The following is a 15,332-nucleotide window of genomic DNA, read 5'->3' as shown; positions in this document are numbered from 1 at the left end:
CTGTACCTAGAGAAAATAGAAAAAATGGAAACTCCACAGGTCGCCCAACACGACAAAAACGAAAACATTGCAGGCTCTGTTTGATTGAGCAGCTAGTGGTTCTTGTATAACATACTGTGGTTTTCATTCGTTGCATACTTGTCCATTATTTCAGCACGAGCGGGCTCCTGGGCAGAACCAACGACCTTCCGTAAGCCAGCTGGATTCAACGCCCCGAGTAACTTTCAAACTCATATCGATGAGGGGTAAGTGATTTGAAGTCAGCGACCTTAACCACTCGGCCACGGTGCTCCCTCTATAAAAGTAATTGAATAAGTCTTAAGAACTGAATGAAACAGCAAAAGTGCAAACTCCACAGATCACCCAGGTAGTGGACACTGGCGAAACACTTAACAAATGAAAGTACTTGAAATAATTTATGAGTTATTTGAATAATCTTCCTTATATCGTTTATCAGTATAATATAAAATAAGTGTGGTTACATGTATGTATTGTCCAAGTATCAAAGGGGTTCAATTTTCAGTGAGTGTCAAAAGAAATCGCGTTACTCTTGTTGTTCCTATTCCACTTTTAGTTATGTAGCATTTGTTATTAGTTTTTCTTCATCTCAAATGCCTTACTTTGTTTTGCTTTGTTGTAGTTGTTGTTGTTTGTTTGTTTTGTGGAGGAGGTAGGGTTGTTTAGTGCCGTTTTCAAATATTCAACGACGAGATGTTAACCTAATTAGTGTTTCTACATTTTGTACCTTTACTAATTTGTTGTGGCAGGTAACTGCCAACCTCTTCAATCGAATCACTGGTGGTAGCCGATTGATTTTAGACCAAATGTCTTCTATTAAATCGTAATTAAGACCATACGCCTTGCGATCGCATTCTCAACCTAGATCTGCGCTTTCCCTATTGAGCTTAGCGGGAGTGAAATATTTGTACACATAAGATGCAATCAAAAGGGCCAGAACCACTCTCAATATTTTTAATGTGTTGTACTATCCTCAAAAGATAGAAAGACAGTATTGTACACCACATGAGGATATGCAAGTGTATTAGATTAAAATCAAATCGGGTTCCGATATGATACAGCAAAACAAAGAAAATATAATCAATTGTTAACATGTATATGAATCAAAGGTAAACCCATTTAGTCTTTAATCTCAAATTAATAACAAACTCACAATTGTAAACAAATGCTAGAGAAGGAGTAGAAAAAAGACATGTGTGTACTTCATTTGTAAGGGCACAGTGATACACACGCCTGAAAAACGCTACAAAAACAATTGTAAACATATTACACGCCTGGGAATCAACATGGCCGCTTCTTTCAGAGATATACGGTAAATCGCTCTGTCGCAACTTCGGGGCTAGTACATGTCGCGAGAGAAAAAAAACGCCAACAAATGTAAGTATCATCTCCAATTTTGCATTTTTACAAACATTGTATCTAATATCAAATATTGAGGAATGGTAAGTCCTGTAGATTTGATTTCACTTAACAAACAGTTTTAGAGTTTCGGTTTGTTGTGATTTGATTTTGCTGCGAACTGTCACCATTAAAGCACTTTCATTGTCAAATGTTTGCCTTTTAACTGATACCAAGAAGCAAACAGAGTAGGCCTGAAATAACCCTTAAGGTATACATTACATTTTAAATTGAAATTTGTACCGAAAATCGTAGACATATTTTCTGTCGTGAAAGAGATAGTCATATCGCAAAGGAGACAGCTCTGTTTTCAAAGCTGATACGACTCATTAACAGTCAACGGTCGTCCTTAACGTAACAGAATACTAGTTATGTCCAGTTACGGGATACAATTATATTCTTTTTATATCTATTCAACATTTGTATGATACATCTTGCTATATATTTTCTTAGATTTATTATTTTGGATTAAGTGCCGTTTTCCAACAGTATTCCAGTTATATAACCTAACCACTGTACGAGCACTAAATTATAACTTGTTCTTCGCAAGTTACTGCCAACTTTTCCACATGAATCATTGTATCAGAGATGGCGGACGAATGATTTTAGATCGAATTTACCGCAACATGATCCACAGATCTGCACTCTCCTTGTTGAGCTTAGCGGGCGAGCTATATTTTCTTAGAATCTACATGTACAACTATTCCTCTTAAATGTATTCAATTAGAGGAAATGTACTACCCGGAATAAGCTTGTTCAAAACAATAGACGAGTTTTTCAGGGTGTTGGTTAGTCCCTGCACTCTTAAACCTGATGAAAACTAAGTCTTTGTCCTGTCCCTAACAGCCACACGTTGCAGCACAAATTTGCTTCACTCTATCGACCTATTACTCAAAGTTTCATAGCAGTGGCCCTGCAATATATTTACATTACGAGTTATACATGTAACATCAAATCCGGACAATAATTATTTTTCGCGGAGGATATTGCACATAAAATGAAATGTTTTGAAACTTACTTAAGAAAAGACAAATATTCCGTCTTTAGATTGCGTTTGTCCATGTCTTAAATAACATAATCATGCTTTATATATATATTGTCTTCAGCTTCAAATGTCTGGACATCCTGCACGGGTGATTCGTTGTTACTTTCAGTATATTCTCATGTTTCCTCCGCGTCACTAACTTCTTAATTACTTTGACTACGCTTGTCAGATTGATTAAAATTGTCTTTTTGTACTTTCGTTTATTCCAAACTTATTTTTGATAACATTCTATTGCTCTTACTTGTCGTCCTGAATGAGGCTGGTTAACCTTAAGTGAGGATGGCTTGTTGTTTTTCGAATGAGGAGATAACAATCAACGTATTGTAACAACTTTTTTGTGGAATGTTGGTGTACTTGTTTATAATGGGTTCTTCTGATATTGTCATAAATGTAGTGGGAGTTTCCAGTCTGAAGACTGAATTTTGCCTTTTAAATACACCCATCTGGAACAAAAGAAATCGTGTAGAAATGACAATATTGTCTTCTTTATAATTAAGAAAAATAATCAGAATCTATAACTATTCAAAATGGTGCAAAACCTTATAAAACCGCTCCATCAATACTGGAAAATCAGTTAACATGAATTTTCAATAACTAGATTCAGAGAGTTTACGGATTTTGTTATTTCAAAAGAGGATCACTAAACGTCAGTTTAGCACACAACAGTATTACACGAACCGGACGAATACAGTCGATGCTAGCGTAAGAAGACAGAACTATCACCCTTGGCAACATGACTTTCTCCTAGGACTACCTCACGCCTACTCGGTATGCTTCTTGTGCTGAGATATTGGTCAATATCAGCTGGATTAACTGTAGGAGGTGAGTATTTTTATTATTGTAAAACAAAGTACGACATGTAAAAAACAATGCCCCGTAGATAGTGAAGATTGCAACAACACATTTTGGTGCAATATGTAGGTCCATCAACACCCTCTTGTTTAAATGTTATATATGCAAATAATATGCATATAATTTCTAGATATACATCAATCATGAAATCAATGTTTGAATACACCGCACAGGCAACAGATAACTATATATAACCCCTTGTGAAAGATATATGGTCATCAAGACCCTCTCATTTTATAACAAAATGGAAACAACTTAGGGCCACCAAGATACACTTGAATAAAAATGTTATAAATGCAAAAATATTTATCTGGATATAATTAACGAAAGTATCGTGAATAAAATTCTTATGGGGCGTGGAATTGAAACAAGCAAAATAACAACAGACACTGTTTGACTGAGTATTCATGAAAGATAATGAAATGTACAACACCCCACACAACCCCAAGTATCTCGACTGATGTGGAATTCTATTACATTTATATTGAAGGGTCTCCATGATTCCAAATGATCAAAAAATATATATAAAAACACTGGATATATGTACGGCCACCACAGACACGTAAACGGTAAAGATTGCCGTTATGATTTTTAAACTTAAACAGAAAAAGTGGAAACTCCTGAGGTCTTTCAGTACGACAAAAATAAAAATGTTGAAGCTCAGTTTGATTGAGCCTGATTAGGGATGAAAGTGGAAATGCATGTTAGCGTCCGAGAGCTCTGGTCCAGGGTTGAGCAGAAGTCAGCATTTGCACATATTACAAGTACCAAAACAATTTAGAGCCAAAGTGATTTCATGAAAAGGTCTCAAAAAATCTTCTTTTCGAATTTCTGACCAAGCCGGTATTCCAACTTCTGTTACCCTTTGATGCTGACTACTGACTTAAGTCCAAATTTTCTTGACTATAATATAAACAATGAAGAATTAATTTCCTTGATTTAAGTGTTTGCATATCGTCGTGTATTGTGCATTTACCATTACTAATCCCCAATGATAGCGTGATTCCCGCGAGTTCATTTTATGTTGACTGATAAAATAAAAATATTACTTTACAAGTAATTATTCTATACCTATTTTATCTATCCAATCGCGAACGTTCATTTGCAACACGTGACCGTACAATATATTACGGTATTTGGATGCACGTGCGTACAAAAATCCTGTATTTTCTGTATTTGGACGCACGCGCGTACAAAAAATCCTCTATTTTCTGTATTTGGACGGTTCAACAGTCCCATGTTAAACATACGATAAAGCCCGAAACGCGTGAAAATGTTCCGAATGTAAATCGGATGAAGTAGGCGCTCTATATACAGAGTTTGATTATGCGTCTTGAAATCTGGATTTAATTTGAGTTTTTTTGTTCACAACACACAAAAACGATTCAAGGGACAACAATGCTATCTGATTTAGATATTAAAACGTTCGTTAATAATCAAAAACTTAAAAATACAGTAAAAAGGATCATCAGATGTTGGAATATTTGAAAAGTCGCTTAAAGGAGCCGTTCCGGACGAAACCTAGAAATTGGTATCAGCCCTAACTGTCTGAATAGCTGCCTCATCAGTTTTTATTTAACGGTTACGAAACAAAATGGAGAAGATTATGAATGGCAACGGACGGGTGGTCAGCATCCAAAACATGTCTGCTCTATAATTCAGTTTTCGTCGGATCTTCACCAAACTTGCTGACAATGTTTGTGGGCATTACATCTCGGCCATTTTCGATAACCAGCGAAATTGTACCAGGCACTCTTTGATTATAGTCGTTGAATTACTCGAAAAACGGGGAATTTAGCCTTGTCCGCTCTTTTAAGTCGAACTGTTTTCATCCGATCTTCACCAAACTTGCTGACAATGTTTGTGGGCATAATATCTCAGCCAAGTATTATTACCACCCAAATCGCCAAATGGCTATTGTAGGGAGGTTGCACCATATACTTTTGTAATGATGATACGCAGAAAAAACAACATTCAATGAATTATGTATATTACATATAAAGTGAAATAAATATAGATGAAAAAGGTTATTTAAGGTCTAACATTGTTCTGTATAATAGATATAGAATAAAAAGGTTATTTAACATTGTACCTTACAATACGAGATATATTTGGACTCGTACCCAGCTGAGAAAACCATATTTAACTCGCCTAGCGGCTCGTCCAATATGGTTTTCTCAGCTGGGTACTCGTCCAAATATATCACCGTATTGTACAAAACAATGTTAAATAACCTAATAATATTAGTTTTCTCATTTTAACTATCCAGTTAGTATAATGCAACATAGCTCAGTCGGGTAATATGCAGATAACAATTGGATATAAGCAAATCATGTTGTGGGTTCGAATCCTCATGAGGATTTTTTCAGATGTTTCTCTTTTTTGTTTATCCAATTTTTTTATGCCCCCGAAGGTGGGCATATTAAAATCGCACTGTCCGTCCGTCCGTCCGTGCGTGCGTGAGTCCGTGCGTGCATCCGGTAAATTCATGTTCGGGCTGTAACTCTTCTATCCATAAAGGGATTTTGAAATAACTTGGCATAAATATTCACCATAATGAGACTAAGTGCCGTGCGCAAGACCCAGATCCCTAGCTCCAATGTAAAGGTCACACTTAGAGGTCAAATGTTAATATGGTCTGTTTCGTGTACGGTCATAACTCTGCCATCCATGAAGGGATTTTGAAATAACTTGGCATAAATGTTTAACATAATGAGACAATGTGTCAGGCGCAAGACCCAGACCCCTAGCTCCAAGGTCAAGGTCACACTTACAAGTCAAATGTTAACAGGGTATGTTTCGTGTCCGGTCCATAACTCTGCCATTCATTAAGGTATTTTGAAATTACTTGGCATAAATGTTAACCATAATGAGATGACGTGTCATGAGCAAGACCCAGATCCCTAGCTCCAAGGTCAAGTTCACGCTAAGAGGTCAAATGTTAACATGGTCTTTTCTTGTCCGGTCAATAACTCTGCCATTGATGAAGGGATTTTGAAATTACTTGGCATAAATGTTCTTTATAATGAGATGAGTTGTCATGTGCAAGACCCACACCCCTAGCCCCAAGGTCAAGGTCACACTTAGAAGTCAAAGGTGTTTCTTGTCTGTCCATAACTCTGCCATTTTTCAAGGGATTTGAAAATAATTTTACACAAATTTTAACCATACTAAGAAGATGTGTCACACTTATGACTGAGGCCTCTTTGGTCAAGGTCACAAAATGATATGTGATTTTTTGCAAATACAACTGTGGCATTCTTGGGCCTACTTCGGGGGCATTTGTCACCAATAGTGACAGCTCTTGTTCCATTTTTGTTTCCATATTTTCGTTTCTTTCTTTGATGGTTTGAATTTGCGTATCTTTATATATAACATAATATTATGCTCATAATAAGCTTAAACACTGTTGTAAAAACGACGTTAAACCCCAAACAAATAAAATCATTATTCGCTTAAGTGCATGCATTAAATCAAAATCATATTTGATATGATGTTTGACATTTCCCATCTGCCATATCGGTTTAGATATTATTCTTTCGTGTTGTCACAGAGCACATGAAGGAATCTAAATCTTTTATGCAAACATAAAAAAATAAATGTCGATGCTGAGTTTCGAACCCACACAGCAAAAGTTTAACACGGACAGTATGTTTTACATATGAGAAAATTAAAACAAGAAATATTTAGTTTTTAGCATGTTAGAAAATTGTTGATTTCCCTATATTTCATTTTAATTTATTCATAGTCATATTTGTAAACATCAAGTCATCGTTGGGGCATAGTACAAGTGTTTGGATTAGAAAATATAGCAACACTCATAATCACATTACCAATTCATGTCTACCGGCAGGCAAGGATCTTTTTGAAATCTTGATTGAATGTATATAGTGGGAAGTATTGTGATATACGCATTTAAAACATAGAGGGAGACGCTGTCTTGTTTCCGGTGAAGTAAGTTGCAATTTTTATTTCATTTTTCTATCTTTAGACATTAAAATAGCTGTTGAGTAATTACTGCTCAGATTTATCCGATGAGGATAGGAACTTTTTATATGCTAGTGTATTTTATTCTTTCAAAATACAAAATCATATTATTATCATTATTATTATATTATACCAGATTTACATAGCAAACGCAGCACCATAGGGCGCGAAATTCATTCTCTACTAGTACAGACACAGAGCGGTTAATACATAAGATTTGCAAATCCTTTATTAGCCTAAAGAAACTTTTGGTTGTTTCCACGTGTACAATTTTCCGGCATTTAGAATTTAAAAAGAAAAAATGAAGGCTTCCTGAGTTTCATCAGCGTTTTTCATTTACCAGTATTATATAAACGTTTTGTGCCTATATATGATATGTATATCATTACTGCAAAATTTGACTCGTGTAAATCATGTCAAGTCAGAAAATATAAATAATTGGTTAAGAAACCAGAAGTGGTTATAAAAATGAAGTATGGCCATAAGAATATGAATTTGATCGTTGGCTTTAGTCAACTCAGATGACTTTTTTTAAAGATTCGAATTCTGCCCAGAAGTTAAAACACTATTACCAAGTAAGACATCGATTCTTTTCGTCAAGTTATGCTTCAAATAAAACTAAATTTGACCACCGCTGTAATTTCATGATGATTTTGAAAAGAACTTTCTTTGTATCGTAGTCATATCTTTGTTCTTACATAAAAATACATAACGTATATTCACGTTAAGTATTTTAGGTAAATTGACTGGAACTTGTAACGAATAAAAGTTGGTGAAGACTTCTCATTCTCATGTATTCTGTGAATTCGTCCTAAAACTCAGAGGTGTAAAAATGAAATATAACAATTTTCATCTTACTGACCATAGATCAAGCGTTCTCTAGATATTGATTGGGAACCTTTTAACCTGTGGCCTTGACGTTTAATATAGTTACCATAATAATATAGGTCATTGACAAACCACTGTCAAAATGAGGTTTGGTTGTCATAAGGCCAAGCGTCTTTTTGTTATTTATCGAAAACAATTGTCTGTGTCAGTGTCACTTTGTCCTAGAAATTTGGCCTTGAGACCCCATAACAACGGGTATATCAATGTCATGGTTACTGTCATTTTTAATTTACTCATCTGTAAATAAAAAAAGGCAACAACTAACCACAAAAACGTTATCCTATATACATATATGCTTTGTAGTTTGAATTCTGTTGGTATAAACGTTTTCCAATATTTGATCAGAAACCTTTTCCAGTCTCTGTCACTGTTACCTTGACCTATGACATTTCATCCTCAGAATAAAAGAAATATCTAAATAAATACAGATCCTATAAGTTAAATGACATTTTACATTGCAAATGTAATTAATTACATTCAGTTGCAATTTAAAAAAGCTGCAAACACCCATCAAGTTTTTACTTGAACATTAAAGTTCTTTATTGACAAGTAATCTTTCAAACTGATATACATGCACATGATAATACACTCACAAACTGATTTCAATTAAGTAATTCCTAAACTGCATTATTGCACAAAAACACTAATATCTTGAAATGTGTGCCATTTAGAGAACACAATTCAGTCTCTAATATTTTTAAATAAACGGGCGCAAAAGCAGATAGTCATTCCCGTAATATTTTGCCACAGTATAATAAATTTTCCACAGTTACTGTAAATAGGGGCTGTATTTCTGTGTTAGTTTACAAACAGCTGTGAACTTTTCATTTATTAATTTTAGTTAATCACGAAATGCAATTAAATTACAATTGATTGCAATTATATCTTTTATTTCCACATGTCGTCATGTTTGAAACATCTTTCAATTATTGATAGTAAACCATTTTTTTTATACGAAGATCACTATTACATTGCACTTTGACAAATGTTTCTGGAAAGCTTTCTCATTGCTTATTTGTTTGCACCCGGGTAACGAAGATTAGTAATTGACTAGCTATTGTACAGAATACCAGATAGTAAGTTACATGTGTTAAGCTGTACTTTCGTTACTCGGTCTCCTACATGTGGGGCAAGACATATTGATTTTGCGCTGTCTGCCGGTCCGTCAGTCCGTCTGTACGTCTATCTGCCACAGATATAGTCTACGTAACTCCTCTGACACCAGGATGGATTTATACAATACCTCACAAAAGTTATAATTGCCAAGCCTTGTTGTGCATATTGTCGATATTTTCTGTTTTAATAATTTTCATCGGAGTTATGGCCCTTAATTCGTCAAATTGTATTATGTTTTCGCCAGTTTTCTTATATTACTGAGCGTTTTTATTACAAAACCTCACAGGAGTGCCAAGATTAATTATACATTTTATCATCATGTTCCGGTTCAATGATTTTAGCAAAGTTATGGTCCTTCATTTGTCGTATTTTACCTTGCCCGGACAAATGCTTCGTGGCAACTAGAAGGAATTACACCAAACTTAATAAAAGTGATCACCACTTAGCCTTGTTGTGCGTATCATGTTGCATGTTCCGGTTCTGCGTTTGTTCTTGATTAATCAACTGTGATTATTTTTAAGCTACTTCTCTTATATAATTAGTCTAATTTCTAACAGACCATTATCAGCATGTTCTGCTTCAGAGACTTTTAAGGGAGATATGGTCCTTTATTCGACAAATATTTACACAGTTGGGCGGACTCCCGCCAAACCTTAAAGGTGCTATCAGTGTCAAGCCTAATGCATATCATTGGATGTTCAGCTATTTTCCATGGAAATATGGCCTTAATATGTTTTGCATGGGAGGTGGTGGGAGACCTACGTTTTTCTTTAGTTAATTATGAAACGATAATTATCATAATTTGACATGTTCAGAATGCAAATATACAGATTATAACTGTACTGGGAAAATGAAGAATAACCGAGCTATGCGTTTCATAGCAACATCTCATTCTTCTGCGATGAAGATGTTAAAAGGTTGAAAAAAAATTCTCCAAGGCCATAAAAACATTTAGGGACGGGCGTAAAATTTAGTGTAGGTCGTGATACCGGAAACAAACATGTTATTACGCCTAATCATAACAACGTTCTCTTTAACCTGTTACCTATTTTCAAACATCATTTTCTATTTCAGATAAAAAAAGAAAATAACTGGAAGCGGCAGAATCAAAATGATGAAAGAAAGAACATCACTTTTTCTTCTACTTCTAGTGATGTCTATAGTCACAGAAAGCACCTCGACAGAGAGAAAGAATGAATGCAGAGAACGCATCATTCATAATCAGAAGGTTCTAAACTGCAGTCATCGAAACCTGCCATATATTCCAAAGACACGTTATGGACTTGATATTTAGTTACAATGATTTAAGAAACATCTCATCTGAAACATTTGGAAATATAAGTGATCCGGACAGTCTGATTAGTCTTGAACTTGATCATAACAATATTCAGAATGTTTCTCGAAGGGCCCTTAATAAGTTTCAAAATCTGAAATATTTACATCTGTCATACAATCCAATATACTACGGAAATATGAAAAAACTGTTAGGTGATTTGTCTAACTTGAAATTTCTTTCAAAGCTTGTTATGGATGGAATCAGTACCGTAACAATCAAAAGATTTGTTTTCCTTGATGAGAACAAACAACTAGAAACTGTAGATGTTGCATATTACAACATGAAAACACTTTCAATGGACTCCTTCGAGAATTTAACAATTTGAAAGCTTTATTTTTAAACGACAATTATATTGAAAATATAAAACTTTCTCAAATTAAGCATTTAAAAAACTTATACCTTAATTATAATAAGCTTCGTTTATTCCCAGATTTTTCAATCAATGGAAGTGAAAAAGATTGCTACTTCCCTAACCTTGAGATTCTCGCTGTTGTAAGTAATGATATAAAAAAAATTGCTTCTGACAATTTTAAATGCTTATTGAAGTTGAAAGCACCGTCACTCGATAAAAACCCCATAAAAGTATTACCAAACAACCTCTTGTCGAAATTACCAAATCTTGAAATACTGCAGCTTCGATTTTTACTCACAGATAATCTAACACTAAAGCCATTCGCTTTCAAATCAGCATCACTCAAAATGTTACAATTTGAATTTAATAGACCTGCAACTGCCCTGTTTGACTCCTTCAATGACGCGTTTAGATTTGTGCCTAATTTGGAAACTTTAAAATTGGGTTTCATAAGTATGCTACTTTTAACTAACCAGCAATTATCTGCATTATTTTCACCTCTCGCTAACATCAGTATGTTTAAGTGTTTTGCATGTCAGATTTCGCAGGATCCAAAAGTCATCTTGAATAGTATGAGAATTGTTATCGAAGTAGATCTTCAATCTAATCGAATTACAACGTTAAGTGATGAAACATTTAAGAACAACAAGCATTTGAAGTATCTCAGTTTAAGGTATAATGACATCGCACATATACAAGAGTCAGCCCTTCCAGTGTCACTTCTGAATAATTTACATTCACTAGATTTGAGTCAAAATCCTTGTGTATGTGACTGTAATCTAGAATGGCTAATCAACTGGATGAAAGCATAGTGAGAAAAAGAGAGTTATCACAAGATATCCACAGGGATACATATGTTCACTTCCAACCGAAAAGTCTAACTTTCGACTGTCTGATATATCCTTCACGTACAAAGAATGTCACTCATGGAGTCCATGGATATGGGTTGCTATCATTGCCTCGCCTTGTGTTATTGTCATAGGTATAGCCGTACTTATACTTTATAGAAACAGATGGAATATCAAACATTATATCTTTTTGTTAAGAAATAGAAGGAAGTATCAGCTTATCAATGGACATAACTTTGTGTATGATGCTTTTGTTGGATACGAAGCCGAGGATTAGGCTTGGGTACGTCGCAGACTGCTACCTGTCCTTGAAGAAGAAGAAGGCTTAAAATTATGTATTCACGAAAGGGACTTTCAACCGGGTGCTTTTATAAATGACAACATTGTTACCAATATAGACAAAAGTGAAAAAATCATTCTTGTTCTAACCAATGGATTTGCTCGTAGTGAATGGTGTATGTTTGAACTGAAAGTTGCACATTCGAAACTGATCAAAGATGAAACAGAGCTGGTAATCATTCTTTTAGAGAAAATTGATGGAAGAAATATGAATCACTCCTTAAAAGTTTTGTTTGATACGACAACGTATATAGAATGGACAGAGGATGTTGCTGGTCAGCAACTGTTCTGGGCAAAACTCAAAAACGTTTTGAAAAAGTAAACACAGGCGAACGATAACTTACCTTATATATATGCTTTTAGAAATATTCAGCTTTATAGATTTCCTCGAAAATATCAAATGGTATTCAGCTTCCTAAACAAATCACGTATTTTTGAAATGTTTTCATTAGTAGTTAAACGTCTCTTTTTCAGTCGGAATTTGTCAAATATCATTAAGTGACAGAAATTGTACTGTCATTGATCTTAAGATGTTTACAGACATTCCGGAAGCTGACTAGTAACTCTTTAAAAACACATATTTACAAAGCAAACATGTAAAGTTATTAATTTATATTTCATTGCAATATTACTAGAAATGTCACATTCCAAAGAGTGTTTGCTGTATTGCCATATTCAATTTGTCATCGGCCAATGTGCGTGAAATTAGCCAGAGCAGCCAGAGTTCAGCCAGAGTTTAGCCAGAGTAGCCAGAGTTCAGCCAGAGTTTATCCAGAGTAGCCAGAGAAGTCAGAACTCTGGTTACTCTGGCTAGCCAGAGTAGCCAGAGTTCAGCCAGAGAAGTCAGAACTCGGTTTACTCTGGCTGGCCAGAGTAGCCAGAGTTCAGCCAGAGAAGTCATAACTCTGGTTACTCTGGCTGGCCAGATTAGCCAGAGTTCAGTCAGAGTAGCCATAACTCTGGTTACTCTGGCTGGCCAGAGTAGCCAAAGTTATGCCAGAGTAGCCAGAACTCTGGTTACCTTGGCTGGCCAGAGTAGCCAGTGTTTCTAGGATTTTAACATGTTTTTGCTACTCTGGTAGCCAGAGTAACCAGGTCCCATGTTCACAAAAGATTTTCAGTCTTAGCTGAATTTGATTATGAAATCTAATAATTGAGCCGTGCTATGAGAAAACAAACATAGTGGCTTTGCGACCAGAATGGATCCAGACCAGCCTGCGCAACTGCGCAGTCTGGTCAGGATCCATGCTGGTCGCTTTTAAAGCGTATTGGACTTGGAGAAACTGTAAGCGAACACCACGGATCCTTACCAGCCTGTGCGGATGTGCAGGCTGGTCTGGATCCATTCTGGTCTCAAACCCACTATATTGGTTTTCTCATGGCGCGACACATATGTCATTTCTATCTAAATAGCATGTTTAAAACTGAATTTCATGTTAATAACTATTTTCAAGTGGCTATTTAGAGTAGCCAGAGTAGCCAGAACTCTGGTCACTATGGCTGGCCAGAGTAGCCAGAACTCTGGTTACTCTGGCTAGCCAGAGTAGCCAGAGTTCAGCCAGAGTAGCCGAGTAACCAGGATGTCAATTGCTCTGGCTACTTTGGCTAGCCAGAACAGCCAGAATTTCCGAGATGTCCATTGGTTCTAGCTACCCTAGCTGGCTAGCCAGAATAGCCAGAAAAATACTGTAATACCTATTGCGAAATGACCCTTTTGGTACTCTCAGGTTTGATTTTTTAGTGTTTTATATGTATCAAATGTATCATCGTACCATCGTGCATCGCGGTTTAGTAAGTCAGAGTAACCAGAGTTATGAGTTCTCTGGCTGAACTCTGGCTACTCTGGCCAGCCAGAGTAACCAGAGTTATGACTTCTCTGGCTGAACTCTGGCTACTCTGGCTAGCCAGTGTAACCAGAGTTCTGACTTCCCTGGCTACCCTGGCTAAACTCTGACTGAACTCTGACTGAACTCTGGCTACTCTGGCTAAACTATGGCTGAAATCTGGCTACTCTGCTGCTCTGGCTAATTTCACGCACATCATCGGCCAATTGTTAATATTGTTTTTGTAAACTTTCTAGTTTAGTCAAGAATGGAATTGTATTATGGTCACATTCATGTATTGCACATTGAAGGTAACGGCAAAAAAATGTATATATGACAGAATGTTTTTATTTTATCAAACAAGTAGAATATAATAATAAAATCTGGAAAGTAGATCTATTGGAAGCACCGAGAACAAACATTGAAAATTGCAGACTCGGTTTGATTGAGTCTGATCATGAGCAGTAATGAAAAATAAGTAGTATATGGTTTATCATATATATATACAGATGATTACTTAATGATTTTGACTTGGGGCGAAGGACTGTTTGTTATATTCTATAAAATGAATGAATTAAAGGTCTTTTCATATAATATGAAAGATGGCAAAAATGACAAGTGAAGAAGAATACGCGGACAGGGGTGTAGAACTGATCTTGCAATAAGTCTTCACTTTGAACAGGTAACAGAGTGTTTTGATCGTTGAACGTTGTTTAATACGGTGTAGACGTTTTCATTGATGTGCTACCCTGCTTAACACATAGAACTTCGTATTCTTGAATAATCTTTGCTCTATTTATATGAAATATTGTTTTGCCAATAAACTGATATCTATTGCTAGTTCATGTATGTCATAATAAAGACTTCAGTTATATTTTTCAGTTCTTTTTTCTTTCATTCATAATTGTCAATGATAAAGAGATAAATATGATTTATTTATTTATTTTGTTGGGTTTAATGTCGCAGCGACACAATTTTGGTCACATGGCGACTTTCCAGTTTGGTGGTGGAGGAAGACCCAAGGTGCCCATCCGTGCATTATTTCTGCACGAGCGGACACCACCGACCTTCCGTAAGCCAGCTGGCGTCCTACATAAAGAATTTTACGCCCTGATTAAGGTTCGAACCCACATCGACGAATGATTTCACAATGCTTTCTGTCTAATCGTCACGGCTGACATACGCCCCACTCGTGGATCGAAATCGCAACCCCGCGATCCGTAAGCCAATGCTCTCCCTACTGAGCTAAGCCATCGGGCGTGTTCATGTGAGTTTGTTTATGATTAATAGATATATTAACGAAATATATAGACAAAGTAAAACTTATAGA

The 15,332-nt window shown here is 35.8% G+C and overlaps 2 protein-coding genes across 2 annotated transcripts; both read left to right on the top strand.

Moving 5' to 3' along the window:
* The first annotated feature begins 10,457 nt into the window (after positions 1-10,457).
* Positions 10,458-14,876, top strand: LOC123550802 (carboxypeptidase N subunit 2-like). Its single transcript, XM_053540009.1, has 2 exons — positions 10,458-10,578; positions 10,882-14,876. The coding sequence occupies exons 1-2, from the start codon at positions 10,458-10,460 to the stop codon at positions 11,802-11,804; spliced, it is 1,044 nt and encodes a 347-aa protein (XP_053395984.1). The 3' UTR covers positions 11,805-14,876.
* Positions 11,806-14,876, top strand: LOC128556104 (toll-like receptor 2; the record flags this gene model as incomplete). Its single annotated transcript, XM_053540008.1, is given in 1 exon segment — positions 11,806-14,876. A coding segment is annotated over 1 exon segment (696 nt), but the record flags the coding sequence as incomplete, so codon positions are not given.
* Positions 14,877-15,332: the final 456 nt, after the last annotated feature.

The sequence above is a fragment of the Mercenaria mercenaria genome, chromosome 4 (assembly GCF_021730395.1).
Source record: "Mercenaria mercenaria strain notata chromosome 4, MADL_Memer_1, whole genome shotgun sequence".
Lineage (NCBI taxonomy): Eukaryota > Metazoa > Mollusca > Bivalvia > Venerida > Veneridae > Mercenaria > Mercenaria mercenaria.
The sequence above is the reverse complement of the archived record's forward strand: the minus strand, read 5'-3'. Positions and strand labels throughout refer to the sequence as shown.